We start from the raw sequence: 27,519 nt of genomic DNA on the forward strand, positions 1-27,519 counted from the left end.
ATGGACCATGCCTCTGAGGTACCTAATCCCTGCTGGAATTCCTGTAGCCTGGAGCCGCTGAAAGCCACTGTCTATCTAGGCCTAAATTGCCCAATTTGAGCCCATGTGCGCAGCCTGCATGTATGCATTTTCTTTAACAATAAAGATGGTTAACTAAAACAAATGGATTTGGCATTACAACTGCCATGATTTCCTACAGCTAACCTAAAATGCTTGGCTATTGCAACACATGACATACCCGCTCCACCACTGTTCCAGGACCCTGAACTCTGGTACCATCAGATCCTTTAACAGAGTAACTGTCACTAGGAATTGTTTGCTGTTTAATGAAAGACACTGAACTTTAATAAAGGGGATTCTGAGTGCCCAACAACAGAATGTGTAGCGACCACCTTCAGAAGGGATAATGTCCCTAGGTCTATTGCAGTACAAAAAGCAGCCAAAAGCAGCAATTGAAAACATGGAATGGTGTTCACATAGGTTGGTTTCCAATCAACTTACCCAGACAGGCTCTTCCAACTCCCTGGGATCGATAACCTCTTGGACATACACAATGGTAGCTCCCTTGTGTATTCTCACAAATCTGGTTGTACCTGCAGTGATGGGTACCATCTCTGCATTCATCAATATCTAAAAAGAACAGAGTTAATTAGTAGTAGTAGTCAAATTTTTCTTAAGCTTCAGTTTTCTTTTTCTAAATATAGAGAACCATGTTGCACCAGGTAGGGATCTGACCCTGTATATCACAAAATATCTGATCATGGTGGACATACTATATTTCTCATCTGTAACAATTAGCCTGGACGTCTACCTGCAACAACTGCGTGACAGATGGTGGTGGATCTGGATTATACTGGGACTGGAAACAGACAAAAGCAATCTTACAGCTGAGCAGCATCTATCTAATTCAACCTTTACATAAATTTCCAGATGATTATTACCAGGTTTTTAATCTAACCAAATAGAAAAACCTGAGATGGAAATTTGTTTGCCCCAGGTGTCAGTTGGAGATTGGACAAAGCCACTTGCACTGTTTATGGTTAAAGGTGACCCTGATAAGCAATAGGGACTTACAATACTCACCAAAAACAAACAAACAAAAAAAAACAAATAAAAAAACAAAAACGAACAAACAAAAAAACAAAAACCCTTAAAATATTTTCAGGAGGAACAGTTACACTCTACAGGACATTCACGTATGAATCCAAATGGGGCATGAGATCCCAACCTCAAATACTAACAAGAGCATGAAGGAGAAGGGGACATTAAAGGAAATTCTAGGGCCCTACCACAATTTTTCCTCCAAAAAAGAAACTAGAGCAACAAACGCATCCTTCCATCATTTGTCCTCTGGGGTCAATAAACACCTATGAGTGACACAAAGCCTTACCGCCTGTAACAGGTCTCTAAGTAAACTGAAGACTTACCAAGAAGTCACAAACCGTGGGCGCATGCCCATTAGTGAAGAAAGACAGTACTGCTGGGTGTGCAGAACTTTTGAAATGTACGCAATTTATTTAGGTGTCTAGAGAATATCTTTAAGTATCAATATTTTGAAAATATTAGCCATGCTCTGTTTTCCAATCATTATATGGTAAATAAACCAACATACTCACCAATGCATGTTCCGTTTTCTACTTTGGTCATTCCATTTGGACACAGGTCAATGCACTTATAACCACCACGTGTGTTCTTGCACTGCTGGTCTGGCCTGCATACATGCTGCCGACATTCATTTACATCTTAATTTAAAAGAGAATTTAAATTGCTAACTGATTTTCTCATGCTCTCTTCTCAAGGACCAAGGCAATGCCAGTTTAATTATATTAGCTAAGTACCTTTGAAAATGTGTGCACATTTGTGTATCAGGCACATTTAACAGCTTCCCTTGCCCTCTGCCCATTAATCCATTTTCATTGAGTTTACTTGTGTTTTGTTAGCCCACTCAAAAATGCTAAAATTTGCTTCCTGTGATACAGAAAGGGATCTAACACAGCAGGAGAGTCAGTGTTTTTGCATTTATCATAAATCCTCTATAGGAAATTTCATCTGATTCATGTTAAAACATTGCATTAAAATCTATTTTCCTGACTCTGTAGTTCATTTCATACCCAAACATTTTCTGCCTTTTAACTGATATCCCGGGTCACAGCCACAGTGGAAACTTCCTATGGTATTGAAGCAGCGCTGATGACAGGAATTGGACTCTTGGCATTCATTAACATCTGTTGAATAATACAAAGACTTTAATGTTATGTTTTGTACTATGTCCTGGTATATTTCACATTGCAGTCTCTAGTTTGATCCAAGTTCTTATCCTTCTCCTTTTCACATATTTCCCTCCATGCATACTCAGGCAAGTGATTATGTTACATGAGAAAACTGCAGTGACATAGGAGTGAAAACTTCTGTGATAGATACAGTAAAGTATGTTTACATCACACCATAACAAAGGACAATACATTCTGGATTCAACCCTTTGTCCTAGGGAAAGGGCTTTTCCTTTAAGAAGATGTAGACAGCAAAATTTCACGGATGAAGTGTCACTTACCAGAATGATCTAAGAACACTTCTGAATTGGTGGATATGAGGAATCAGTTATTCCCAGATAGCCAAGACTTTCTTGGGAAAGTTACTTACAAACATGGCCTAAGTGAAAGTAGTGTCAGTTCATTAGAACTAAGGTCAGAGGTCTCCCCACCTTGACAGCTCAATCCATCAGATGTTCTTCTGAAGCCAATTCCACACCTAACCACACAACGATAGGCACCAATGATATTTTCACATTCCTGAGCAGCATGGCATGTATGTCCACCTAATGCGCATTCATCAATATCTACAATAAAGTGAAAACAATAAGCATTCGTTCAGTAAATGAAAATATTTTTCACCTTAGGAAATAGTAAACCATTCTGGTATAATGTATGAATGCTTTCAGAAAATGTATGTTCTTATCCTAATGACAAAAATATCTTGTGTTCAGTCTGTGCATATCATCTGAAGCCTGGCTTACCCTGGCACGTTCTTCCATCGGCCGATATAGTCAGACCTCGGGGGCAGGAGCAGTAATAGGTTCCTATAGCATTATGACATGCATGAGAACAAGGATTTCGTGCTGCACATTCATCTTCATCTAAAAAGTAAAAGTAAGTCACTTCACAAAAGCCACATGTATTGCAGTGGTAGAACAGGTCAAGACTGCCTGGCTCTCCATGGTTTCACAGAAGGTACCATGTGTTTCCTCCCTCTTTATATACCCACCCGGTAATGGCCAGAGAAGATGGCAATGGCCATCTTCACAGTATTATTCTATCAGGAGCATAATCTGTTCTAGAATACCCCGACATTGAAATATCTGATATCTATGTTACTTCCAGATCAAGCCAGCATGCTAGTCACCTAAGGCCTGGTTCTCCCCTAAGTGTTCCTGTTTGATGTTCACTGAAGTCCATTAAATTCAGTAATGCTACACTGGAGTAGACTGCAGCAGAAAAATCAAGCTCCCTGTGTTTAGGGAAGCCAGTCAAGATAATTAACAAGGTTTGAATTCATCTGTGCAGCAGAAAACAGCCTAAAAAACTTCATGTCACATCAAATGCTTCTTAAAGATCTCTTCACATTTCTTTGGTGTTTGACATCTTCACTGAATGTGAAGGGGTGGAAAGTATGTATATATAGTAGTGATCTTTGTTCAAGTTATGGTTCTATCTTTTAGAGGCAGCTTCACTTACAAAGATAGGGTCTGATCTTGCAGTCTAGTAGGGATTTGCTTGAGCTAGGCTACCGGACTGAGCAATTCAATTTTCAAACTGATTTGTACTCTGAATGTACCACATTCCATAATACTGTACAAAAGTAACCTGTGGTCACTGTATTTCATTTTGTTTTTGCTTTCATTACCTTACCTGAACAGTAGGGCCCAGTAGAGTTCAGACCAAACCCAGCAGGACACTGATTGCTATAGTCTCCTATGTGGTAAAAGAAACCAACCAGATGAAAAAATATGACAGCTCATAGCCTTGAGAAGATTAAAATATTGCAGTCTAATTTTTGGCTAAATCAAATAATTTTAATCAGTAGCAAACTATACACTTAGAAACTAAACAGAAACTTCTGTAATCCAGAGATTTGGTATCCTTCCCATAAACCTGTACTTTGTGTATTATTTACTGCAAAGAAAAAAGATATCCATGCAGTTGTGCAGAGGGGTTCTTGTACAGCCCTTTGCACTTTTTTAAGTGCATTTCTATTGTGAAAAGTGATTCTAAAAGAATGGCACTGTGGGACTCTGCTGCATTTCACTGGTTTCCCATATTGAGTTGTTCAGGGAAGGCGTGATTTGAAAAGCACAGGATTGTGCAGTTCCATCTGGGGGCATAACTTGGTCTGCAGATCTTCTGTTACAGACAGTAATGTGTGAGACAGAAAGACCTTCAAGTCCCAGGGTGAACTGGGGTCTCACAGTTAGGAAAAAATATCTACTTAGCAAGTGAAACAACTCTGATCTGAAAGGTAGTGAGATGGTTCAAATAAAATTCCCATTCCCAACAATGACATTTTACAATAAAAACCACACTCAAATGCCCTACAGTGTAATCGCCTTAAAGTGGAACTAACGAGGTGCACAGGGCCGTAGGCTGACCACACACATTGAAGCTGTGTCTACACTACAAAAATAACTTCGAAGCTGAGCATCTACACACACCTTACTTCGAAGATCAACTTCAAAGTAGGGCACTACTCCTGTCCAGGAATGGAGTATGGACTTTGAAGGCTGTGTGTAGACTCTCTGCTGGCTACTTCGAAGTAGTGCCTAACTTTGAAGTTAGTTCCCAGTGTAGACACACCCTGAGTGAATTTAACCCTTCGCATTTGCAGCACAGTTGCTAAAATGAGTTTTTGTTTCCTTATGCCTTTTTAAGTACAGGTTTTTAGTCTTTCAGAAGAACCTTGTGGATAACGTAAGAGTAAACCATTATTTCAGATTCTCTTTCTAGACCCCATTCCTCAAGTGCCCTGCTCTTTGTGTAGTCATTTGCAGCAGTCCAAAGGGGATGTACCATACTACCTGTTCAGGATAGAAGTACTTTACACTCACTTTGCACTCATGTATATGATTTGAAAACACACAAGGTAATGGACCTGCTTTCTCTCTTTCCTTCACTCTTGTATTATGTATATACATGGTGTGGGTTTTTTGTATTAATATGACCAGCATTTATCATACATCTTTTACTCCACTACCTGCATGCTGCCTATATTAATCCATCTCCATCAGGATTCTAATATTCCAAACCTCTGAGAAGCTTTGTAAGTAACTGCCATTAAAAATAACAACTTGCTAGAAAATGTTTCCTCTGGTAGTGGGCTACAGTCGGTACTGGAGCGCTACAGGCTGAAGGCCAGGAATATCAGGATCCACCAGGGCTACAAATTAGTCACTGTTCTTTAAATTGTCAAGGCTTGTTTCTAGTCATTGTCACTTCAGATCGCAAAAAGGCAGGCAATCCCAAACAAAAACCACTACAGCCTATATGTATCGCATCACATCTGTTATGTTACCTGTACGTTCCAATACTTACAGAAAAAACATTTTCAAAATGATTTTGAGGTTCTCAACCATTTTAAGAATCAAGAGAGCTTTTCTCTCTGTTTTTAAAGATAGCAGTTTGAAGAAAAAGTGGATCGGGGAAAAGTACAAATCAGAGATGTAAAGTAAATACAGTATATAATTAGGCTATATGATAAATTGAAACATGACATATGTAGTATTTAGAACTGCACCAAAATAATCTGAACACACTAATGCCTCCTTTTCCAATATCACACTCAACGCTTGAGGTTCCCCCCCCAGTATTCTTCATTTTATTTTGAAGTAAGCCTTACTCTAAACTCGGGATATTTAAACATTTTTGTTAATAAAGAGCCACACAACACCTTTTGTTATGGAAGCATGGATTTTAAAAGCCAGTGTTTCTTCTAGTGGGTTGTACTCTGTTGCAATAGAGGAAGCCTGGAGTGTCTCCAGAAGGAATGGCATTCTTCCTCGTGTGCGGTCATAGGTAATGGTGTGGTTCCACGTGTATGGTACACTAACTCCATCTATGGTGAAGAGCCGTGTAGAGTAGGCATACAGTCGACCAGGGCCAGTCTGAATATAGTCTTCCGTGTAATCCTGAAATACGCATCACAAATCAAGATCTAAGCACCAGCAGCTGGATCCTCTGGCTCAGCTAGTTTATTGCAAAATAAGTTTTTTTTTGTTTTTCAATAGCACCTAGACAAAGGTGCTTTATAAAAAGCTGAACAAATTGTACTGTAAGTGGCATTTGTCTGCTTAGCGCTAATTACTATAATTGTTAAATTTTAATGGTGCCCCACTATACGTTCTTTATCAGAGGGGTAGCCGTGTTAGTCTGGATCTGTAGCAGCAACGAAGGGTCCTGTGGCACCTTATAGACTAACAGAAAAGTTTAGAGCATGAGCTTTCGTGAGTTAACATCTGAAGCATCTGAGCATCTGAAGAAGTGAGTTAACTCACGAAAGCTCATGCTCTAAACTTTTCTGTTAGGCTATAAGGTGCCACAGGACCCTTCGTTGCTACTATACATCCTTGTTATTACTAAAGGAGGTAAATGTAGTAACTGAGATACTACCGTCTAGTAGCACAAGACGGTTACCTGTTTCTGTAACTGGTGTTCTTCAAGAGGTGTTGCTCATGTCCATCCAATGTAGGTGTGTTTGCTTGCCACATGCACTGCTGCCAGAAGATTTTCCCTTAGCAGTACCCATAGGGGAGTTAGCTTAGGAGCCTCTTGGAGTGGCACACATCTGTCACACTTAATAGGGTACCTCTGGCCCACTCCACCCTCAGTTTCTTCTTGTCAGAAAACTTCCACAATGGGGAGGCAGGAAGTTGAATGGACATGAGTAGCACATCTTGAAGAACACCAGTTATGGAAACAGATAACTGTCGTTTCTTCTCAGAGTGATTGTTCACGTCCATCCAACGTAGGTGACTGCAACCAGTATACCTGGAGGTGGGAGCAGTTCACTGACAGGCCAACAGCAACACAGCTCTTATGGCATCCTCTTGGGTTTGTTGTCACAGGGCGTAGTGCGGGGCAAAGGCGTGCACTGAGGACCATGTTGCACCCTTTCAAATGCACAGGATAAGAACATTGGTGAGGAAGGATGCCAAGGAGGTTTGTGCTCTGGTTGACTGAGCCCTGACAAGCAAGGGTGGCTGAGCACCAAGCAGCTGATAGCACGTCCAACTTCAGGAAGTTATCCAGTTAGAGATCCTTTCTGTGGATATTGGGACCCCCTTCATTCTTTCAGCAGAGACAGCAAAAAGCTGGGGGGTGGCTTATGGAACAACTTTGTGCTGTCAATGTAGAAAGCAAGGAGCTCTGTGGACATTCAGGGCATTGCCTCCTTGCTAGTTGCATAGAACTTTAGGGAGAAGACTGGAGGAAGATAACTTGACCCATGGAAAGGCTGAGACCACCTTAAGTAAGAAGGCAGGATGTGGTCACAGGTGCACCTTTACTTTAAAGAACATCATGTAGAGGGGCTCCCATGTCAAGGTGCACAACTTGGAGGCCACCTTACCAATCTAATCACCATGAGGAAGGCCACCTTCAAGAACAGGTGCAGAGGGAAGCATGTGGCCATGGACTCAAAGGGCAGTTCAGGAAGCCTGCAGAGGGCCAGGTTAGGGTTCCATTGAGGTATGGAGGGCCTGAACATGTGGAAAGAGCCACTCAAGATCCCTCAGGAATCTGACCATCTTGTCATGGGAAAACATCGACTGGCTGGCGGAAAAACTGAGCTCAGTCTCTGACAGCTGCTACTTCTTCAAGTGAAGAAGATAATTAAGGATGATTTGAATAGGTGCCTCCACAAGGTGAGACCTTGCCACTCAGCCCACACCAAAACCCAAGTCCACTTGGCTATGTAAATCTGCCTGGTCAAGAGCTTATGGCTTCCCAACAGGACCTACTGTACCATATCTGAATAGGACAGTTCCTCCATATTCAGCCACACAGCAGCCCTGCTGTGAGCTGGAGTGGCTGGTCCAGGTGGAGAAGGTGTGTGTGATCCTGAGAGAGCTGGTCTGGGTAGAGTGCCAGAAGCCCTTGGGAGCACACCATGAGGCTCATCAAGGTGGCAAACCATTGCTGATGGGGCCAGACCAGAATGAAAAGAATGACCTTTGCCCTGTCCTGACTTGCACCAGGACTGCGGCGATGAGGGGGTATCAGAGGAAATGCACAGAACAGGCCACCCAACCACAGGATGGGGAAGGCATCTTCCAGGGACCCTGCACCCACATGGTGTCTAGAGCAGAAGTTGCAGCACTTTGCATTCTGCAATAAGGCAAAGAGGTCCACCTGAGGAGTGCCCCATTCTGGATGATCATAGCAGCAACTTTTGGACTGAGAGACCACTCACCATGAGAGCACTGCCTACTCAGCTGGTCGACTAAGAGAGTCCTCACACCTGGGAGGTGGTGAGGCTCCGGGTGAATGCTGTTCTGGATGCAAAATTCCCAGAGACAGATGGCCTCCTGAGAGAGCGTGCCGGATCGAGCCCCTCTGGCAGCTGACATAGAACATCATGGCCAGATCACTCTGCCAACCAGGTGAGAGAGGAAGACTTTGTATGCTCTGCGAATTGCCCAGAGCATTTATGTGGAGAGGTGCCTCCTGAATGATCAAATACCTTAGATCCCGAGATCACCGAGATGGGTGCCCCAACCCAGGTCCAAGGTATCCAAAACTAGTTTGATGGAGAGCAGAGAAACCCAGAGTGGGACCCCTGCCAGAAGGCTGTCAGAACTCATCCACCAGGAAAGAGAGTCAAGGACCAGAGCCAAGAACATCACCACCCTTTTAAGGGGGTGTCTGCAGAGTGTATATACCAATGCCAGCCACGACCTGGCATATTGGACCATTTGAGTGGACGCCACCCTGCACTTGAGAAATTGAAGGCATAACCTGTCCGTGGTGATTAGAGAAGCACTCAGCTGGGCTATGATGCCTGTGAGGGAGGAAGCCCTCACCAGGATTCAGTTGAGCACCATGCCTACAAATTCTTTGGGTTGTAGTGGCCCTAACTGAGACTTTTCTACATTTACCAAAAGGCTGAGGCAGTAGCACAGGTGGAGCAGAAGATTCACATCCCTGTGGACCCTGGAGCAGGAGTTGCCCTTGATGAGCCAGTTTTCCAGGTAAAGGTAGATCTGCACGCATCTGAGGTGGGTGAGCACCAGTGACATACATTTGGTAAGTACCCAAGGGGCTGTGGCTCAGCCAAATGGGAGAACTGCGAACTGGTAGTGGTTTGTCCCCACCAAGCAGGCAGGAAGCATCTGTGACTCTCGAATACTGCAATATGGAAATATGCTTCCTTGAGATTGAGGGTGCTGTACCAATCTCCCAGATCCAGGGAGGGGATGATGCAGGCCAGGAAAACCATACAGAACTTGAGCCTCAACAGATAGTGATTTACACTATGTGGATCCAGAATGGGTCAGCACTCCACTTTGGCTCTGGGGATCAAAAAGTAGCAGGAATAAAATCCTTGTTTTTGGTAGCAACACAGAACTTCCTTCACCACCCCAATTCAGAGCAACTCTTCCAGAATGAGTGTCTCATGAGAAGGGTCCCTGAATGGGGACACAAAAGCTGTGTCTACACGTGCACGCTGCCACATGTTTAGCTTATAGCTGGTTATGAGGTCTGGATGATTTGCTACCTGGAGCTGGAGGATGAATAAATGTTATGCCCAAATAAATCAAGTCTCTTCCAGTTTTTATTTTTTGAGGTTGCCCCAGGTTGGCTTTGCCTCCACCATCAGGGAGTTGGGAGTGGGGTGGGAATAAAGGCACTCATGCTCCTTTGCCAGTAAAAAGTATTTGTTCTTTGCCCACTTTGAGAGGGAGGAATGGACCATTGCAATTTTGGGCCATTACAGTTTTGGCCACCCCATCAGGGAGGAGTAAGGCCACTCTGGGCAGGGCTGCCTGTCCCAGCATCCCAAAGAGGGTATCCTCAGTCTCTTCAAGGTCCTCTGTGCATAGGTTTAGGTTGGTGGCCACCCTCTAAAGGTGTTCCTGGTGGGCCCAAGCATCATCTGGGGCAGCACAGCAAGGGGCCCCATGTGGGCCTCCTCTGCAGAGCACAATGAAGAGGCCTGCGCCAGAGGAACTGCCTCAGGACCAAAGGAGGGATAAGGCTGTGCTCCTACCTCCCATTCCACCTCAAGGGAGGGAGACTTTGAAGCCTTGGGTGCCAAAGGGCATTTAGTGGAGGCAGCCAGCAGTGCCAGGTACTGAGTGTGGTGCCTGGGATGGCATGGGAGACCCCCCCTCCACTGGTTCCAGGGGTACCACTGGGACAGCCAGGCCTGCAGCCACCAAGCAGTTGGAAGCCTGTCTGTAGTATCAGAGACATCAGGCCAATGGCTTGATCTGGAGGCAAAGAAGCTTGATCTGAGGCCATGCTGATGGAGCGCACAGTGGTGTGGGACCAGGAACAAGAGCTGGTATTGGTGCTATACTATGTACTGGCCACTAACACTGATATCCAGGACTCAGAGGAACGTCAAGATTATTCCTCTGCAGAGCATCAGCTGCTAATGGACTTGTGGTGTAGGCACTGGTGGCTGGCCAGCTCACAGTGGACTTGAGAGTGGCTGCATGATTGGTGCCACAAAGGAGAGCAGGACCATCAACCCCTGCACTCCTCACGAATGCACTGCAGGGAGTCACAAGCCAGGGAAAGGTACTGGCATGGTGAATGAGACCACACAGAATCCTGAAATAGAATGATGCTCAGAACATGAAGAGCACTGGTCACAAGCAGTTCATCTGTCCCAGGGGGCGCTTGCCTCAGCAGAGCTGGGCTACATCTGGCTTGCCTTTACGGCATGATCCTACAACTACAGTATATCCTGGGCTGCCTGCAAGGCCTCCAGCATTGATGGCACGCAGAGCTGTTTGATGTTGCTCTGAGAAGGAGCTCAGGAGTGAGAGGGGGAGCCAAGCTCCAAAGGAGCATGAAACAGCTGCTGCACCCTAGCAGGAGAGGTCCTGGGTCTATCCTTCTTAGGCCCCAAAGATTTATCCCTGTCCTGCCAAGGCTTGTACAGAGCCAGAGAAGAGCACCAGGAAGCTGATGGCACTGTCAGGGCGCTGCGCCATGATGCGCTGGTGCTTGGTGCCGAGTTCGAGTGTTTGTGCTCTGAAACTAAAGTGGATTCAATCAGGGGAGCTTTGAGAGGAAAGCCCGTCTCCTGATTGGGAGGAGGCTTGGAAGACTTGCAAATGTAGCACTTGTCACTTGTGTGAGCCTCTCAGCATCACAGCCAGTCGCAGTGGGGGTCACTTGCTGGCATGGGCTGACTGCAACCATGACAGAAATTGAAGCCTGGGGAACAGGGCACACCCCAACCCAAGGCTAAGTATGTATGAGATCTACACTACCTAACAACTTAGAACAGTAAACTAACAATAGAAACTATTCACAGGGAAAACAGAGTCCAACTTGGTTTCCAAGCACTGTCACTGGCAAGAAGAAATCGAGGATGGTGGGGACTGGAAGTGCCCTATATAGCATGGCGTGTGCCCTCCAGATACTGCTAAGGGAAAATCTTCCTGCACCAGTGCATGGGGTGAGCGCAAACACACCTACGTTGAATGGACACGAGATTTCATTTGAAGAACTGTTGCCTCCTGACTTAAATGATGGTGGCTGTATGACCATATTTCCCACTCCTGTGCTCTTCTACACCCCTCCAAGACTATGAGAACCATAAGAGGTCAGGACTGCATTGATTACAAGATCTCTTATGGCTGAAGGGCTTCTAGCAAGTAGTATTTATTATTTAATAATCTAAGAAGTTTACTGGAAATGATAAGCTAACAAAACAATTTATTGTAAAAGTATTACTCCACATTAACGAAACTTTTATAAATATTTGGGGAGCTGCACACCGCAATGTACCCAATTGTTAAAAAAATCCTGATCAAAAACTTGCACTCACATGCCAAAACCAATCATAAAAATAAGTTGGACTACTGTAACAATATGGCTGCATTAAAATAAGTCAGATGAAAAAAAATACAGGACCAAAGCAAGAGTGCATTTTTGTTAGCAATTTTACCTTCACGTTAACATCAGCTGAGGACTGCAGCTGCAGTACATAGCCACTCATTACAACATCCAGCAATAAAGCTCCGTCTGAATCCAAACCACGGGCAATATGGGTCATTCGCAAAATCTCTCCTGTGAATTTTAACAGACTGATTTGTAACCAATCACAAGTTTGTGACTGGACAATCATGTTAACCGTGCTGTGTCTGAATTAGGTCCATGTTGAACCATATTAATTTAATTAATTAACCAAATTAACTATGTTCATATGTATAAACACTACTTTTCCCTATACTAATCCTCAGAAAAAGCAAGGCTACAAGCCTTCATGTTCATCTATTATCCAGAACATGCTGCTGCAAGCACAACACTAAAAACGTAACTATGGTAAAGGACATTTATTAAGCAATTTAATCTCATATTATGCTTGTCACATACAAATAGAGATTACATCCCATCAACTAACCCGTTGCAAATTCAACTTGAGTCTCTCTCTTGAAGATTGCATTGGTCAGAGTATATCCATTCACAGCTTCTCCAATTTCCTTTGCAGTTGCCCAGTATATAGGAGTCAGAATGGAAACTAACTTCCTCATTGCTGTACCTAAATAAAAATAACATACTTCTAAAAAACACTACTTGCATGCTCCTCCTTTCAACTGATGTAAAGAGAACGTAAATATATTAGAAGAACAGTTGAAGAATGCCAACTCTCTCCTACCCATGAAGAACTAAAGCCAATTCCTTAAAATCTGGGATGGTGTCTTAGTGAAAGAAAAATTGACAAACCTAGAAGACTCCTCAATGCCATGTTTATAACTCAAGGAAGTAAACTAACTCACCAAGGCTCCGAGGGATGTTTGTGATCTTTGCATGTATTATTCTAGTGTCAGAATCAGGGCTATCTGTTACCGTGGAATTCAGGAAAGCAATTCCAAATTCAACATCATTAATATTTCCAATAACACTTCCTCTGGCACGTGGAGGCCCACCTGTTGGGGAAATGGAAAAACACCCCATGTGTGAAAACTCCCTTTTGAAATAAAAATATTCAAGAGCAGTACTGAATTCTCTGAGAGAACATAAAGTTCTCTCTATGCAGGTGGACATACATTTTGTGGAATGCTTATTCATATAATATTAATAATCCTAGCACCTCATATCCATAATGATACCAGAACACGTTAGGAATGTAAGGACCACTGAAATGCAGCCACCCCTAGGGGAAAAGCAACAATTGCTCAAGAGTACAAATTGGTGCTACACAATAGGTTATGGCAGGTGGAAAAGCATAACATCCATCTGAAACTACTGGGGGATTCAGGCAGGCAGAATGTAATTAATTAGCTAGGACACTGGTGTATATTAGTCATGCCAGGTATCACAGAAGACTTCTGTGTGGTCCCACTGTGTTTTAGCACCTGACAAAACACAATGCATTGGCAAAGAGAGACATGTTTCTAATTTTTTAAAAAAGTATTAATATTATTAAATAGAATTTAACACTACACTACCATCCCTCTTTTGAGGATGCATAAGGGATTTTCTCAAATCGCTTTCAGATTTATTCTCAAAATATCATACATCTATAACAGTGATTCTAAATCTTGTCACTACTGTGCACTATTTTTTAAACTAGAGATGAGAACTGGTGGAATTAACCATTGCAAATGCAGCTCCATTTGCTATTTATGAACCATTAGAAAACTAGCCTGTATATCTGCTAATGTATTTATTTCTTGTTAGTTCGGATGAATAATTTTCAGCTATACACCTTCTTCAGTGTGACCATTCTTTACTTAGTTTTCATGTTATACGCTTCAGGGGAATGGCTTATTTTTCAACAATATAATCATGGAGCACAACCCTTTAAAACACTGTGGCTACGTCTACATGAGACATCTCTGTTGAGAGAGGTCACTGCTGGGAGAGATTTTCTGCAAAACTTCTGTCAACAGATTGTATCTACACATAAAAGCAGATCAAAAGAGCAATCCTCTGTCGACAGAGAGCAGACAGACGGCCCGGCCCTCTCTTGACAGAATGGTCAACTGGAAGCTCTGCAACCAGAGCCGCCCAGTGAACTGGAAGCCCCATCTCTCGACAAAAGGGCCCTGGAGCATCCACATGGCTGTTCTGTTGACAGAACAGTGTTGAGAGAGGCGTTATACCTGAGCAGGGAGAGGTACAACACCGCCAGCAGAGGTAACGAGTTTTGTCGACAAACTGTCAACAAAGCACATTTTGTGTGTAGACACGCTATAGTTTTTCCTGACAAAAGCCCAGTTTTGCCAGGAAAAGCCTTGTGTACACATAGCCTGAGGATTTTGAGTTTAACTGGTCAAAAGTGCCTCAGGAAATCCTTCCTGAAAACTGTCAAATGTTTTAGCATTTTAACAACAGCATTCGACTGACTACCGTTTGCCAAGGAATGGCAAATGTATGCCATGTCTGGAGAAAGGATATGCTGAACTGACAAGTTTACTCATATAAATAATAAACAAGGGGTTTTCTTTGGTTCATTTGCTGTTGGTGTTTGGTCTCTGCCATAACATACCTGGACATGCTTGGACATTACACCTGGAAAGGTGTGAAGAATCTCCTGGGCAAGGACGTCCACCGTGTGAGGGAGCTGGATTGGTGCACAGACGCATTCGGGTCTGCTCCCCTCCTCCGCAAGAAGCAGAGCATCTGGTCCAACTCTGCCATGCTCCCCAGTTTCCATCCACTAAAAACAAGGAGGGAACACTGCAACCAGTGGCTTTGTGTAGCAGGTGTTTTAGATTATCTACAGAACAGCGAATTCCAATTCAATTTCCAATTCCATGTTGACCTCTCTGACATCTTAAAACAATTAAACGGCTACAATGATGGGGTACCATTTTCAATGATAGCTTCCTGTGGGCAGGGATACTACCCCAAAAAGAGGAATACCTTTGAAGTTATCCATGCCCAGACACAGCCTGACTCCCAAGAAGAACCTTTCAGGGAATGTTTCCAAAGCAATGGATGAAGATTTAGCAGGGAGATATGTGACATACTGATAAAATTGCCCCTTGTAGCTGTCCAGGGGAAGTTAGCCAAGGAAATTATTTGCAGAATATGGGATGGCTCCTGCTGCCACCTCTGTAGCCAGAGTCCTCCTGCCAGTGGAATACACCATCACTCTGCTGTACAAAGGATGGGCACAGGCTGGATTTGGGAGGCCCCTTATGCTGGTGTAGGGAGGTTGCAAAGATGAAATCTGCTGCCTGAACTCTCCCTACCCAGATCAAGAGAATGCGGGAGTGGGAGACTCTCCCCACCTCCATTTGCAGGCTGGGCACTGAATTCCTGGATTTGTCCCCATAACAGCAGCAGGCTGTTTATAAGCAAAATTGAAAAACTCAGACTGGTCCCATTCAAAAGTGTCTCAGGTAGTGAATGCTGTTGTCACCTGCCTGCAGTTTAATTGGCTTGTGTAGAAAGAGCTTAGTGAGCACCTGTCCATATTCAAAATCTACTGTCAACCTTGCTGGAAGTCTCACTAGACTCCAAATATTTGACCAGGCATTGGTGAAAACAACCAGCTTTGGTTTGGGTTCTATTAGATGCACCAACTTTGCTCCTGGAATGCCTTATAAAAGGTCACTGGTATCCGCTGTATAATGTCGTAGTGTGAGAATTGAGAATTGCTGGGGATATGCAGGGTTTCCCCAACCCCCACAGGTTATTTGTCTTTTGATCATTATTTCCCGTTTATATAAAATTAGCAGGGGAATCATTTCAGAGTGACAGACACTTTGGCTGTGTCTACACTTGGCCTCAACTTCGAAGGGGGCATGGTAATCAGGGCCACGGAAGACTTCTAATGAAGTGCTGCAGTCAGTACGCAGCACTTCATTAGGCTAATCTTCCCCCGTGGCAACTTTGAAGCATCAAACTTCAAAGTGCCTGCACTACTTCGAAGTCCCTTTACTCCTCCCCTTTAGGCTTCGAAGTTGCCACAGGGGAAAATTAGCCTAATGAAGTGCTGCATATTCACCACACCGCTTCCTTAGTAATCTTCCATGTCCCTTATGTTTTTAATAAGAACCCAGTGATACCGGATTAGATCTTTGTGTGAAATTGGATGTAATTACAGGACTTTTTACTTTCTTGCTTGCATAGCATATGCACCTTGGTCTCTGAAGCACTTTAAAGGCATTTTATTTATTGCCTTCTGTTATCACATAAGCTCACCAGGGCATAAGTCAGCGTTACATCTCTGTGTCTGTGTGTCAGCCCCTGCGCATGCTCGTCCACCATTGAGAGGATGTGGATTGTCACAGGTCCGATATCGCCTCATCTGGCCTCCGCCGCATGATCGGCTGCAAGTTCCCCAAACGCTCCATGGCCCCCAGTTGCCATGAACTGGAAATTAAAAGATAAAACCTTTACATGCTACCCTCTGCTTGCTGACAACAGCTAAGGAATCACAGACCAGTTCAACTAGACAATATCTTTTCTGAAGAAAAATTTTGCACACATTTCCTAGTTTATCAGTCTGTTAGCTAAACATTGGATTGAAGCATCCAATTAAGTCATTTTTTCCTCTGTAGGTCTGTTCCACAAAGCATGTTAACAATTCCTTGTGCCCTGCAGCCAGTGCCTTACCATGTTAGAAATGCATGCAGCAGATAGGTAAAATATCTATCGGAGAAAAGTGCCATTAAAGGAGATTGCACTGACAGTAGGGATAAAATAGTGACTGTGACTTAGGGATGCAGTCGGCAGCTCATGGAAGCATACTGCTTCTCATTTTGCTGCAAGAACTCACACAGCAGTTACTGCTACATGCAATGGGGCTGACAGCCACCACGGGACACAGGGCAAGGTGGGAGGAGGACCTGGCTCTGTGCCCCGGAAGAAGCGGGGCTAAGGGTGGAAGAGGCAGGGCCCAGGACAGTCAGCCCTTAGCACCACTCAGACCATGGCACAGTCTCTCACACACCCCTGAGCGGTGGAGCAGTGCTGCCCTGGTGTTTCAAAGGTGTCTGTAGCTTCCCCACCCAGCCCCTGTATAACTGCCCCTTACCACCCCTTCCCCTAGTGACAGGCCTGGCTGCAGGATGTAGCAATGCGATTTTACTTCCTACCTCCGCAGCCTTTGGGGATTCTCGTGCTGCTGACGGTGTTCAAATCCCACTTATCAATGCAGGCCAACAATGCAAGGAGCAGGATTGAGTCAGTGCCTTGTGTGAGGGCCCAGGATGAGGAGGAAATCACTCTCCTTTCCCCTCATATTACCAATCACACACTTTGAGAACCCCATGTGGGGCGAGGCACCCTCCATCCCACAGCCATCTCGAACACTTACTGGGGCAAGGGTCACTGTTGCAAAAGTCAATTTGTAAGTCACTTCCTTCACATTTGTGCCCTCCAAATTGGGGGGCTGGGTCTGAGCAGTCCCTTGTCCGCTGCCTGGTGCCTCCTCCACAGGATACAGTACAAGCACTCCAGCCGGCCCAGGTGGCCCACTTCCCATCCACTGGTTAAAAATTGATAACATTGTACAATGAAACTTTCACTGTTTAAATATTCAAATCTAGCATTGCTGTCTCAACAAAATTCTGCCACAAGTGTTATGCTGAGTCACAATCCTTGAACTACAATAGCGCTACAGAGAGAGTAACACGAACAGAATCTGGCCCATTACTTTTTTTTACATAAATTAAAACCCATCTGCCAGTGCAAGAGTTGTTGTGACTGTCCATCTAAAGTGAGTCTCCAGCATTCTTGTGCACCTGGCAGTAGGTCAAACAGCTCAGATATGACGTACTCACTGACATCACCAAGACAATAAGATAGTAACAACAAAAAGTCCTGCAGCACCTTATAGACTAACAGATATTTTGGAGTATAAGCTTTCATGGGCAAAGACCCACTTCATCAGATGCATGAGTTGGGGTAGGGTTCAGAGGAGGATTTAAAGAGGGGGGGTTTCATTAAATCCTCCTCTGACCCCCACCCGTAACTCATGCATCTGATGAAGCAAATCTTTGCTCATGAAAGCTTACGCTCCAAAATATTTGTTAGTCTATAAGGTGCTGTAGGAGTTGTTGTTTTTGAAGATACAAACTAACATGACTACCTCTCTGATGTCAGTAACAGCTAGTCAGTGGAAGTGATGAGTTATCCAAAATAATACTCAGCTACTCAATTAGTACAGCTTCCAGTCTCCTTTGTAACACAGGCCGTGGCAAAGTGCATGTGTTCAAGACTCATAGCATTTAAGGCCAAAAGGGACCATTATAGATTATCTTGTCTGATCTTATCATTGGCCATCCAATTTCACCCAGTCACTCTGTACTGAACTTAATAGGGAGTGTTTTGACAATTTAACCTTTCCCATCCGCACGCACGTGTGGAAGATCAATGAATAAGAAAGATTACTAAGAGAAGATCTACAGTAATTACATGCTGAAGAGGATAATGATTTAGCTGCCAAGGATTACATGCTACTTTGATACAGTGGCAGGCAGCAGGAGTGGAAACAGAGAAGGGTTGAAGGAGAAGGGCCGGTTCCAGATGTTTTGAGTTCTAGTACTTTTCGTAGTGAATGCTGAGGAGGAAAAAGGGACACAACTTGGATTTCATCACGGACTGCAGTATTTGCCATCACAAATGGTGTAATTATACTATCATCATCATCATCATCAACAACCATGGGCTCAACTATTTCCTTCCATATTTCCCTGCCTACTGCAGAGTGGCTTAGTTTCTGTAGACTAGCTCTGGACCAGTCTACTATATGACCAAGCATCTACCCATTCTCTGCAGGGTCTGCCTCTCCTATTAGATCTAAGTTAAAAACCAGGCAGCATTTTGAGAGGAAGCTAATAAGCTAGTTCTTCCTTTTGATGTACCTTTTGCATCTTACCTGGACAGTGTCTTTTGTTGCAGACCTGCATCTGTGTATCAGGCCCCTCACAATCTGGCCCATCAAATGATGGAGGAGGGCTATTGCACAGCCTCAATCTGGTCTGAGTACCTTTCCCACAAGTAACACTGCAAGGTCCCCATGACAGCCAAGAGCCCCAGGCACCTTCCACTGTCAAGACAGCACAAAAACTACCTTTAAACTACAGAACAGCTTTAGTTTGAGGTTCTGATTTACTCAGCCCAAATCAAAAGAAAGTGATGTCTCTGAGAAGTATTCACAATAACATTGCTCCAGTTTCTCCATTACACACAGCACATAAATTACAAATTCTGAACAAGACATTGAAAAAAATCGTTTGCTGAACAACAGCTCAAAATGACCAGCAGTTTCCAGACAGAAATTAATGTTTTCCTTTTTGTTTCCTTAAAACATTACTTCACCTGACCACAAACTCGGAACAACAGTCATTCTGCCAGGTGAGTGAAATAGGCTTGGGATGAGACCTGCTAGTTTCCTTTCATAAATCACTGAATCACTGACTGTCTCGTAGTGGTGCATAATCTCAATGGGAAGGACATTTGTTGGCTATTTAGCTCGTACAACAAGCCCACTGGCTAATATATAGCAGGGACCAACCATTAGAACTGGTTTTCTAGGGAGCTACAGAAAATTGTCTCAGCATCATGGTAACAGAAAAGACAAGAGGGAGAGAATAGTAGGGGAAATACCAATAATGAATGGATCTATCTGTCCAAATGTATTAAACACAGACAATAATAATAAAAATTAAAAGGACATTGTGAAAGAAAATACATATACATCCAGTGACACTGATACTACCTTAAATTACTAAGTCCAAAAGAATGTTAAAATATGTATGTGACTTTGCACCTTTTATGCTGCTTAGTTATCTTTGTTGCCCTCTACCTGGCTTTGTACAATGATACTAACATGGTAGATTGTATTATACTGGCATACAAAGATAATGTGGTCAGATTGTAAACACCTCAAGGAATGTTAAAATCAATTAAAAAACCCTATGAAAATATTTTTCAAATTAAACCTCCTTCACACCTCCATATTTTAAAAACCTAACTTTTAGACATAAAATTCAGTACATTCAGTACTAATGCAAGCAACTATAAAATAGATAAGTATAACATCCTTTTACCCCTTATTCCTCACTTAAATTATTTCAAAGTGAAAGAGGCAAGTATGTGGGCTTTAGACAAGAAGAGGTGCCATACTGAAAAATTTTAAAGACCAGTATCTGCAAGTTACAATAAACTCTCTCTTCTCACCTGGACAAGGCCTGATGTTACACATAATTGACTCCATGGAACTGCCATCACATGGTCTTCCACCATGCTGAGTTGCTGGATTGCTACATGTTCTCATTCTGGTCTTGCTACCTTGTCCACAGGTTTTAGAACATTCTTCCCAAGACCCCCATTCTGACCAACTGCCATCCACTACACAGAATCAAAAAACACAGCATTAACAAAAACATTATAAAAATTGTCCCTGCCCGCACAAGTCAAAGAATTCCAGACAGCTGAAACAATCAAAGGTTGGTGTCATTAAGATCTATTAAATATACACAGTATGAGTTCATGGAAGAAATCTACCTGGACATGGTTTGTTCTGGCAGCTGCGTATGTCTGTATCACGTCCCTCACAGGGCCTCCCACCATTCGCAGGAAGAGGGTTGTTACACTGACGGATCCTCTTCTGAACACCTTGACCACAAGTTACACTGCATGCACGCCATTCAAGCCATTCTGAAAATCCACCATGCACTGCAGTGGAAAAGTTACATTTGAGCATTTACAATGTATTGGTTATGCAAGCAAGCTCAGGAATATGCTTCCTCAGTAGTGGTAAAGGATCCCCTAAATTTCTTTATTTCATGAAAAAGCATAAAAATAACCCTTCATAAGATCAGAAGCCACCCTCTGAGATCCAGGAAGCTTCATATTATCATTAGTGAAGAATTCTTCATGCTTAGATTCAGTTATTCTGGCATGGTTATCACATATTCCCAAGTTAGAGAGGAACTCAAGTTGTGCTCTCTCTGTGCTAGAAATAATCCCGAACTGAAATGCTGCATAATCTTTGCACATTTCTGCACTGCCCTGCAGTCCACACAGTGGGGGTCTGAGGAACATTATGCACCAAATGGCTGAGGTATAACTCCCCTCATACAGAGGTTGCATTAACTCTTCAAATAGGGTTACGTGAATGTGAAGTAAGAACCTTTTCATTTGCACTCTCAGTGTCCACATGGGCAGTTAAAGTTCAGTACATTGGTTCACGTTACTTTTCACATTGCCACAATCCAAACCATGGGGCAGTGTAGACATACCTTTACCTATTCCTTAACTCTCAGCTGTCTCTCTTGGAACATGCTGAGAGTTGAGAAAGTGAAACAAAAGTAAAATATTTTGTGAAGAAATTATACACTGACATAGCGCACTAGACTTACCGAGTAAATGTAAGGAATAGAAAACCTTAGTCAGAGTTAATGTGTTTTAAAGATGGAATCTAGAAGTTTCGTAATCACTAGATGCATCTACCTTTGACAGTGAATGGCACTCTTACAAGGACTGATCCCATCAGATTTCTAGCCACACATTCATATTCAGAAGTGTCTTCTTTCTGTGCTGCAACAATACGCAGGGAGCCATTAGATAAGACAGTCACTCTGTTGTTGCTGAGAATATGTTGGCCTTGGCGGGACCACTCAATGGTTGGAGTAGGTTCTCCATTTGCTTGGCAGTTCAGGATTGCTGTGGCAGCAGCATCAACCACCATTTCCACTGGTTCCACTGTAAAAACTGGAGGACCTGAGAAAGAGAGGAGAGACTGGTTTCTCTGCACCACTGCATTCTGCAATAAATAGCTACAAGACTTTTTTATAATGCATAGAGGTTTGGTTTGAGAAAAAGCATAAAAACCTATTAATTCCAGCATTATTCTATATCTTCAGACATCCTTGAAACATACAGTCGGAGGTCAATGGAAGAAATTAACCATGACCCAGAATATACTAAAGACAACAGGGCCACGTCTACACTTGCATTCCTCTTTTGAAAGAGGAATACAAATGAGGGAACATGAAAGTGCAAATGAGGCACTGATTTACATATTGCATGCTTCATTTCCATATTTTCTTTTCAGAAGAGATTCTTCTGAAAGAAACAAATCAGTGTCGATGGGGACCTTTTGAAAATAAACCCCATCTTCGAAAGAACCCTTCTTCCTATTTTGTTTCAGGAAGAGAGGTTCTTTCAAAGATGGGGTTTATTTTTGAAAGAGCCTCGTGTACACTGCTTTTTTTATCTCTTCTGAAAAGAGATTATGCAAATGAAGCACAATATATGTAAATCAGTGCCTCATTTGCATATTTGATTTCCCTCATTTGCATTCCTCTTTCAAAAGAGGAATGCAAGTGTAGAAGTAGCCCAGGAATAATGTACTTTGCATTTTGAGAGCACTCACAGGCCCAACACAAGATAGGAGTTCAATTTAAAAATAACACCTAGTACCATCAGCAGCACAAAAACACTTGTCCATGAATTCTCACTATATTGATATGTGATAGATGTTACTCCCATTCTATACATGAGGAAAATAAAAGAGGTAAAAGATCTCATTCTTCTCTGAGTATAGAGAAAGAAGATGTTTGAAAATTCTGTCAGTAAAAAAATATTCTAAAATGTCCTTGTTATTTGTTTAAGAGATAATTTAAATCCCAATTCTGCCCTCAAGATTATGCCAAAGACAGAAAGCTGTGAGGTGTCTAGCTCCCATTGGTAAATCTCCTCCCAAAACTACAAAGGGGCTTGCACACGTGTCCAAAGTCATCTTATGGTCCCACTCTTGTTGCACTACTCATCAGATTTCAGTCTTACTCTGAAGTATTAGTGTCACGCTGCGCTCTACTACGCCAGCATCATTTGTAGCTACACATGCGTAGTCACCAGCATCTTCGTTCTATGGACAATAAACAAGCAATCATACAAACCATCAGCCTACAAGGAGTAAGTTCATCTTTTCACAATGCATTTCCTATTAATGAATTTGCTGTAGTACAGTACTGCATGCAACAGATCTTAAGAAAGAGGCAGGCAATCAATAACAATAAACAGAAAAGTTTATAATACAACTCACCAGCCTTTTAAATGACAGCCAGCACTTTGAATTAAAAGGTCAAGAAGAATGGAAGTTTGTTGCAAGTGAGAATAAAGAGAAAAACAAAGAGGACTGCATCCACATAATAGCTACTTTCCAGTTTTGCTTATGTCCTTTTGTGAGGCTTAATCTTTTTCTGAAACTTATATAGTAAAGGTAAGTCATCTAAGCCAAAACCATCTGCTTGTTATTATTGTAGATCCCTGTAGAGAATGGGGCTGGATGCATAAGTATATAAAATAAATTATAACTGTACTTATAAAAGGAGGAGTAGAGACTGCTATTGTTACCACTAACCTAGAGCTTTTATAGCAGTTTGAACATTTCCCTTTTATTAAAACTAAGCTAATATCTGACTTTTTCTTCAACAATTTAGATTTTTATATCTAGAAGCTTTTCCTAAAACCATTTATAAGGGCTATGTTTTCAACTGCAGCTTCTAAACTTGAATATGGAAAGCTTGAACATACATATCAGGACATGAGGAGTTAACCAGTTTGATCATTAGAATGTAGGATTTAGGTGCACAAGTAATTAAACTGCATGGGTGAAATCCTGATATCTTTATAGCCAATGCCAAAGCTCAATTTATTCAGCAGAACCAGAATTTCACATCCAGATGTTTTATGCCCACATTTGAGGGTACTTTACGTCTTATTGAAAATACAGCTGTGTAAACTTATGGGAGATAGACAGAACAGATATAAACGCCCTTGCTTTGTTGGTGAGGTCACTGTAATTTGTGCAGAATATTTTTAGACTGCATTTAAAAACAGATCTTTTAAAAACACAGCATAGCTACAGCTTTTTTAAAGGCAAATTTAAATTCAGTGTGGATAAATGCATTCATTTACAATGATTAAATGTTGAAAACAAACACACTGCAATGACTAGTGACTCACTACGGTGCCATAGATGGCAAGAGAACCATTGCTGAGCTGTCGGATCCTGTTGCTAATCTGAATACTGACGCCTCGTTTGCTCCATTGTATTGTTGGAGGTGGATCGCCTCTGACCTCACAGTTCAATATAGCATTGCCACCCAAAGGCTCGATCCAGCTAGAATGATAATCCCCTTGGAAGACAGGAGGCTCTGAACATGATAAAAAAAGAGTAAAAGCAAGAGATTCTAAATGAAACATCTAAGTGGGAATCAGTCATTCTTTGTTTTCATAAGATCTGAAGTCTTAGGAAACTTGTTTCCCTCTCCAATCAATCATGGCAGTGCTATTGGATACAACATAAAATGAGGCTGGGTGAAATTGTCACTGATAGAGCCTGATATTGCAGTTATTTACACATACCTTTGACATACACTGATCCAATAGCCTTTATGGAGCCAACTGTATTTTCTGCTGTACACACATAGGTACCAGAGTCATCTTTAGATACCCTCTCAATAACTAGTTCACTGTGGCCATTAGTATTGTCAAGTTTTGCTGTGGGGAGAACAAGTGTCTTTTAAAATCATTGAAATAGCTGTCAAAATACCAACATGACACATGTTTTACAGGAATAGGTTGGGACTTGCAATGCTGCTTAGCAACATGGCTCAGTGGCACACTTCTATACAAGAACTTGCCCTTGCGCTGGACTAGCTTCAGAGACACATTCGATCACAGACCCCAGTGAGCCTCTCTCTATCTGCAGGTGTTTTATAGGGCTGAACAAATCAGTGTTCCTTGATCAGTCACTCCATTGTGAATGAATCGTAGAATCATAGAGCTGGAAGGGACCTCAAAAGATCATCGAGTCCAGCCCCCTGCCCCTAGCAGGATCAACCCCAACTAAGTCATACCAGCCATGACTATGTCAAGCCGGGACGTAAAAATCTCCAGGATGGAGATTCCAGTATCTCCCTAGGCAACGCATCCTAGTGCTTCACTACCCTCCTGGTGAAGTAGTTTTTCCTAACATCCAACCTACTCCTCTCCTTATGTAACTTCAGACTATTACCCCTTGTTCTGCTGCCTGTCACCACTGAGAACAGTTTCTCTCCATCCTTTTTAGAGCACCCCTTCAGGGGAAGTTGAAGACTGCTATTAAATCACCCCTCAGTTTTCTCTTCTGCAAACTAAATAAGCCCAAATCCCTCAGCCTCTCCTCATAGGTCATGAGCTCCAGCCCCTTAATCATTTTTGTTGCCCTCTGCTGAACCTGCTCCAGCACATCCATATCCTTTCTATACTGGATGTAATAGAAAACTGGATGCAAAACTGGATGCAATGCTTCAGATGTGGCCTGACCAGTGCTGAATAGAGAGGAACAACAACCTCTCTAGACCTGCTTGAAATGCTCCTCTTAATGCACTCCAACATGCCATTGGCCTTCTTGGCTACAAGGGCATACTGTTTACTCACATCCAGCCTTTCATTCACCTTAACCCCTAGGTCCCTTTCTGCTGTACTGCTGCTGAGCCAGTCGGTAGCCAGCCTATAACAGTGCTTGGGATTCTTCTGCCCCAGGTGCAGGACTCTACATATCTCCTTGTTGAACCACATCAGATTTCTTTTGGCCCAATCCTCCAATTTATCCAGCTCACTCTGGATCCTATCTCTACCCTCCAATGCATCTACCTCATTTGCTCTGCTTCTTCTTTCAGTCCATTTCTGGTATGCATTACACCATCTATGAACTTGTATTCATACAGGGGCTTGTGGAAGGCATCTTTTATGCTTAGGTGCTATAATATTTATTATACTCAATGTGTACATCAGGGGTGGGCAAGAAATCAGAGAGGAAGAGCCAAAATAGTGGTGAACAGAGTGTTAAGAGCCACATAGTATATATTTATTTATTTATGTTTATATTTTATATTGTAGCTATATAGATATATAAAATAAATATAGATCATATATAGATATATAAAAATAAATATATACTATGTGGCTCAATGCCATTCCCCAGAGCCAGGCTCTCCCAGCCTCCTCCCACTCCAAATGAATGCCATTCCCCTCTCCCTAGAGCCAGGCTCACCCAGAGCCAGGTTCCCCCAGTGCTCCCCACTCCCAATGAATGTCCTCCCCAAGAGCCTGGCACGCCCAGCCCCTTCCCCCGCTGCTCTAATTCTATGATGGCAACTCACTGGAGCTGCCACTGGAGCCATCGCTGGTGCTGGTGCGGCACGTGCCCAGAGCAGGTGGGTGTCACTCCCAGCGTGTGGCTCTGAGGAGCCGCATTTAGAGGCTCAAAGAGCTGCGGGTTGGCCACACTGGTGTACATTTTGATATGGGACATGCGGCTTAACACTGCAAGGGGACAGGGATCCAAAACCACCTCTCCCAGAGTCTTAGAACAGAGGCAATTCAATGTTATCCATAGTTCTGCATCTGACAAAGCGGGTTTTATCCATGAAAGCTTATGCTCAAATAAATGTGTTCATCTTTACAGTGCTGCAGGACTCCTTAGCTGCGTCTACACGTGCACGCTACTTCGAAGTAGCGGCACCAACTTCGAAATAGCGCCCGTCGCGTCTACACGCGTCAGGCGCTATTTCGAAGTTAACTTCGACGTTAGGCGGCGAGACGTCGAAGTCGCTAACCTCATGAGGAGATAGGAATAGCGCCCTACTTCGACGTTCAACGTCGAAGTAGGGACCGTGTAGACGATCCGCGTCCCGCAACGTCGAAATTGCTGGGTCCTCTATGGCGGCCATCAGCTGGGGGGTTGAGAGATGCTCTCTCTCCAGCCCCTGTGGGGCTCTATGGTCACCGTGGGCAGCAGCCCTTAGCCCAGGGCTTCTGGCTGCTTCTGCGGCAGCTGGGGATCTATGCTGCAGGCACAGGGTCTGCAACCAGTTGTCAGCTCTGTGTATCTTGTGTTGTTTAGTGCAAGTGTGTCTGGGAGGGGCCCTTTAAGGGAGCGGCTGGCTGTTGAGTCCGCCCTGTGACCCTGTCTGCAGCTGTGCCTGGCATCCCTATTTCGATGTGTGCTACTTTGACGTGTAGATGTTCCCTCGCTGCGCCTATTTCGATGTTGGGCTGAGCAACGTCGAAGTTGAACATCGACGTTGCCGGCCCTGGAGGATGTGTAGACGTTATTCATCGAAATAGACTATTTCGATGTCGCAACATCGAAATAAGCTATTTCGATGTTGGCTGCACATGTAGACGTAGCCCTTATTGTTTTTGCAGACACTGACTAACACAGCTACCTCTCTGAGACTTCTACTTTTAGTATTCTGTCCTAACAAGTTCCAGATATGACCATTGTTTAGATAGTTTGTTACCCAGGTGATACTGAGATTTCCTTATGAATTTA

At 43.2% G+C, this 27,519-nt stretch overlaps 1 protein-coding gene across 3 annotated transcripts in view; it reads right to left on the reverse strand.

Annotated features, from left to right (window-relative positions):
* The window catches only part of HMCN1 (hemicentin 1), a 312,463-nt gene that overhangs the window by 17,760 nt on the left and 267,184 nt on the right, over nucleotides 1-27,519 (reverse strand). For 2 of the 3 annotated variants that reach the window (XM_075002181.1, XM_075002180.1), the window contains exons 84-103: nucleotides 24,564-24,698; nucleotides 24,162-24,352; nucleotides 22,980-23,061; nucleotides 21,642-21,911; nucleotides 20,694-20,864; nucleotides 20,367-20,537; nucleotides 19,063-19,233; nucleotides 17,500-17,670; nucleotides 16,383-16,553; nucleotides 14,719-14,889; nucleotides 13,004-13,153; nucleotides 12,628-12,765; nucleotides 12,172-12,293; nucleotides 5,938-6,175; nucleotides 3,906-3,968; nucleotides 3,014-3,133; nucleotides 2,702-2,836; nucleotides 2,112-2,225; nucleotides 1,617-1,742; nucleotides 502-630 (exon numbers count right to left, since the gene is read on the reverse strand). In XM_075002181.1, coding sequence (XP_074858282.1) covers nucleotides 502-630; nucleotides 1,617-1,742; nucleotides 2,112-2,225; nucleotides 2,702-2,836; nucleotides 3,014-3,133; nucleotides 3,906-3,968; nucleotides 5,938-6,175; nucleotides 12,172-12,293; nucleotides 12,628-12,765; nucleotides 13,004-13,153; nucleotides 14,719-14,889; nucleotides 16,383-16,553; nucleotides 17,500-17,670; nucleotides 19,063-19,233; nucleotides 20,367-20,537; nucleotides 20,694-20,864; nucleotides 21,642-21,911; nucleotides 22,980-23,061; nucleotides 24,162-24,352; nucleotides 24,564-24,698 — 3,039 coding nt within the window. Of the gene's footprint in view, nucleotides 1-501; nucleotides 631-1,616; nucleotides 1,743-2,111; nucleotides 2,226-2,701; nucleotides 2,837-3,013; nucleotides 3,134-3,905; nucleotides 3,969-5,937; nucleotides 6,176-12,171; nucleotides 12,294-12,627; nucleotides 12,766-13,003; nucleotides 13,154-14,718; nucleotides 14,950-16,382; nucleotides 16,554-17,499; nucleotides 17,671-19,062; nucleotides 19,234-20,366; nucleotides 20,538-20,693; nucleotides 20,865-21,641; nucleotides 21,912-22,979; nucleotides 23,062-24,161; nucleotides 24,353-24,563; nucleotides 24,699-27,519 lie in introns of all 3 variants that reach the window. The other variant, XM_075002179.1, reaches the window with a different exon arrangement.

This window comes from Carettochelys insculpta, chromosome 9 (genome assembly GCF_033958435.1).
Source record: "Carettochelys insculpta isolate YL-2023 chromosome 9, ASM3395843v1, whole genome shotgun sequence".
Taxonomy (NCBI): Eukaryota; Metazoa; Chordata; order Testudines; family Carettochelyidae; genus Carettochelys; species Carettochelys insculpta.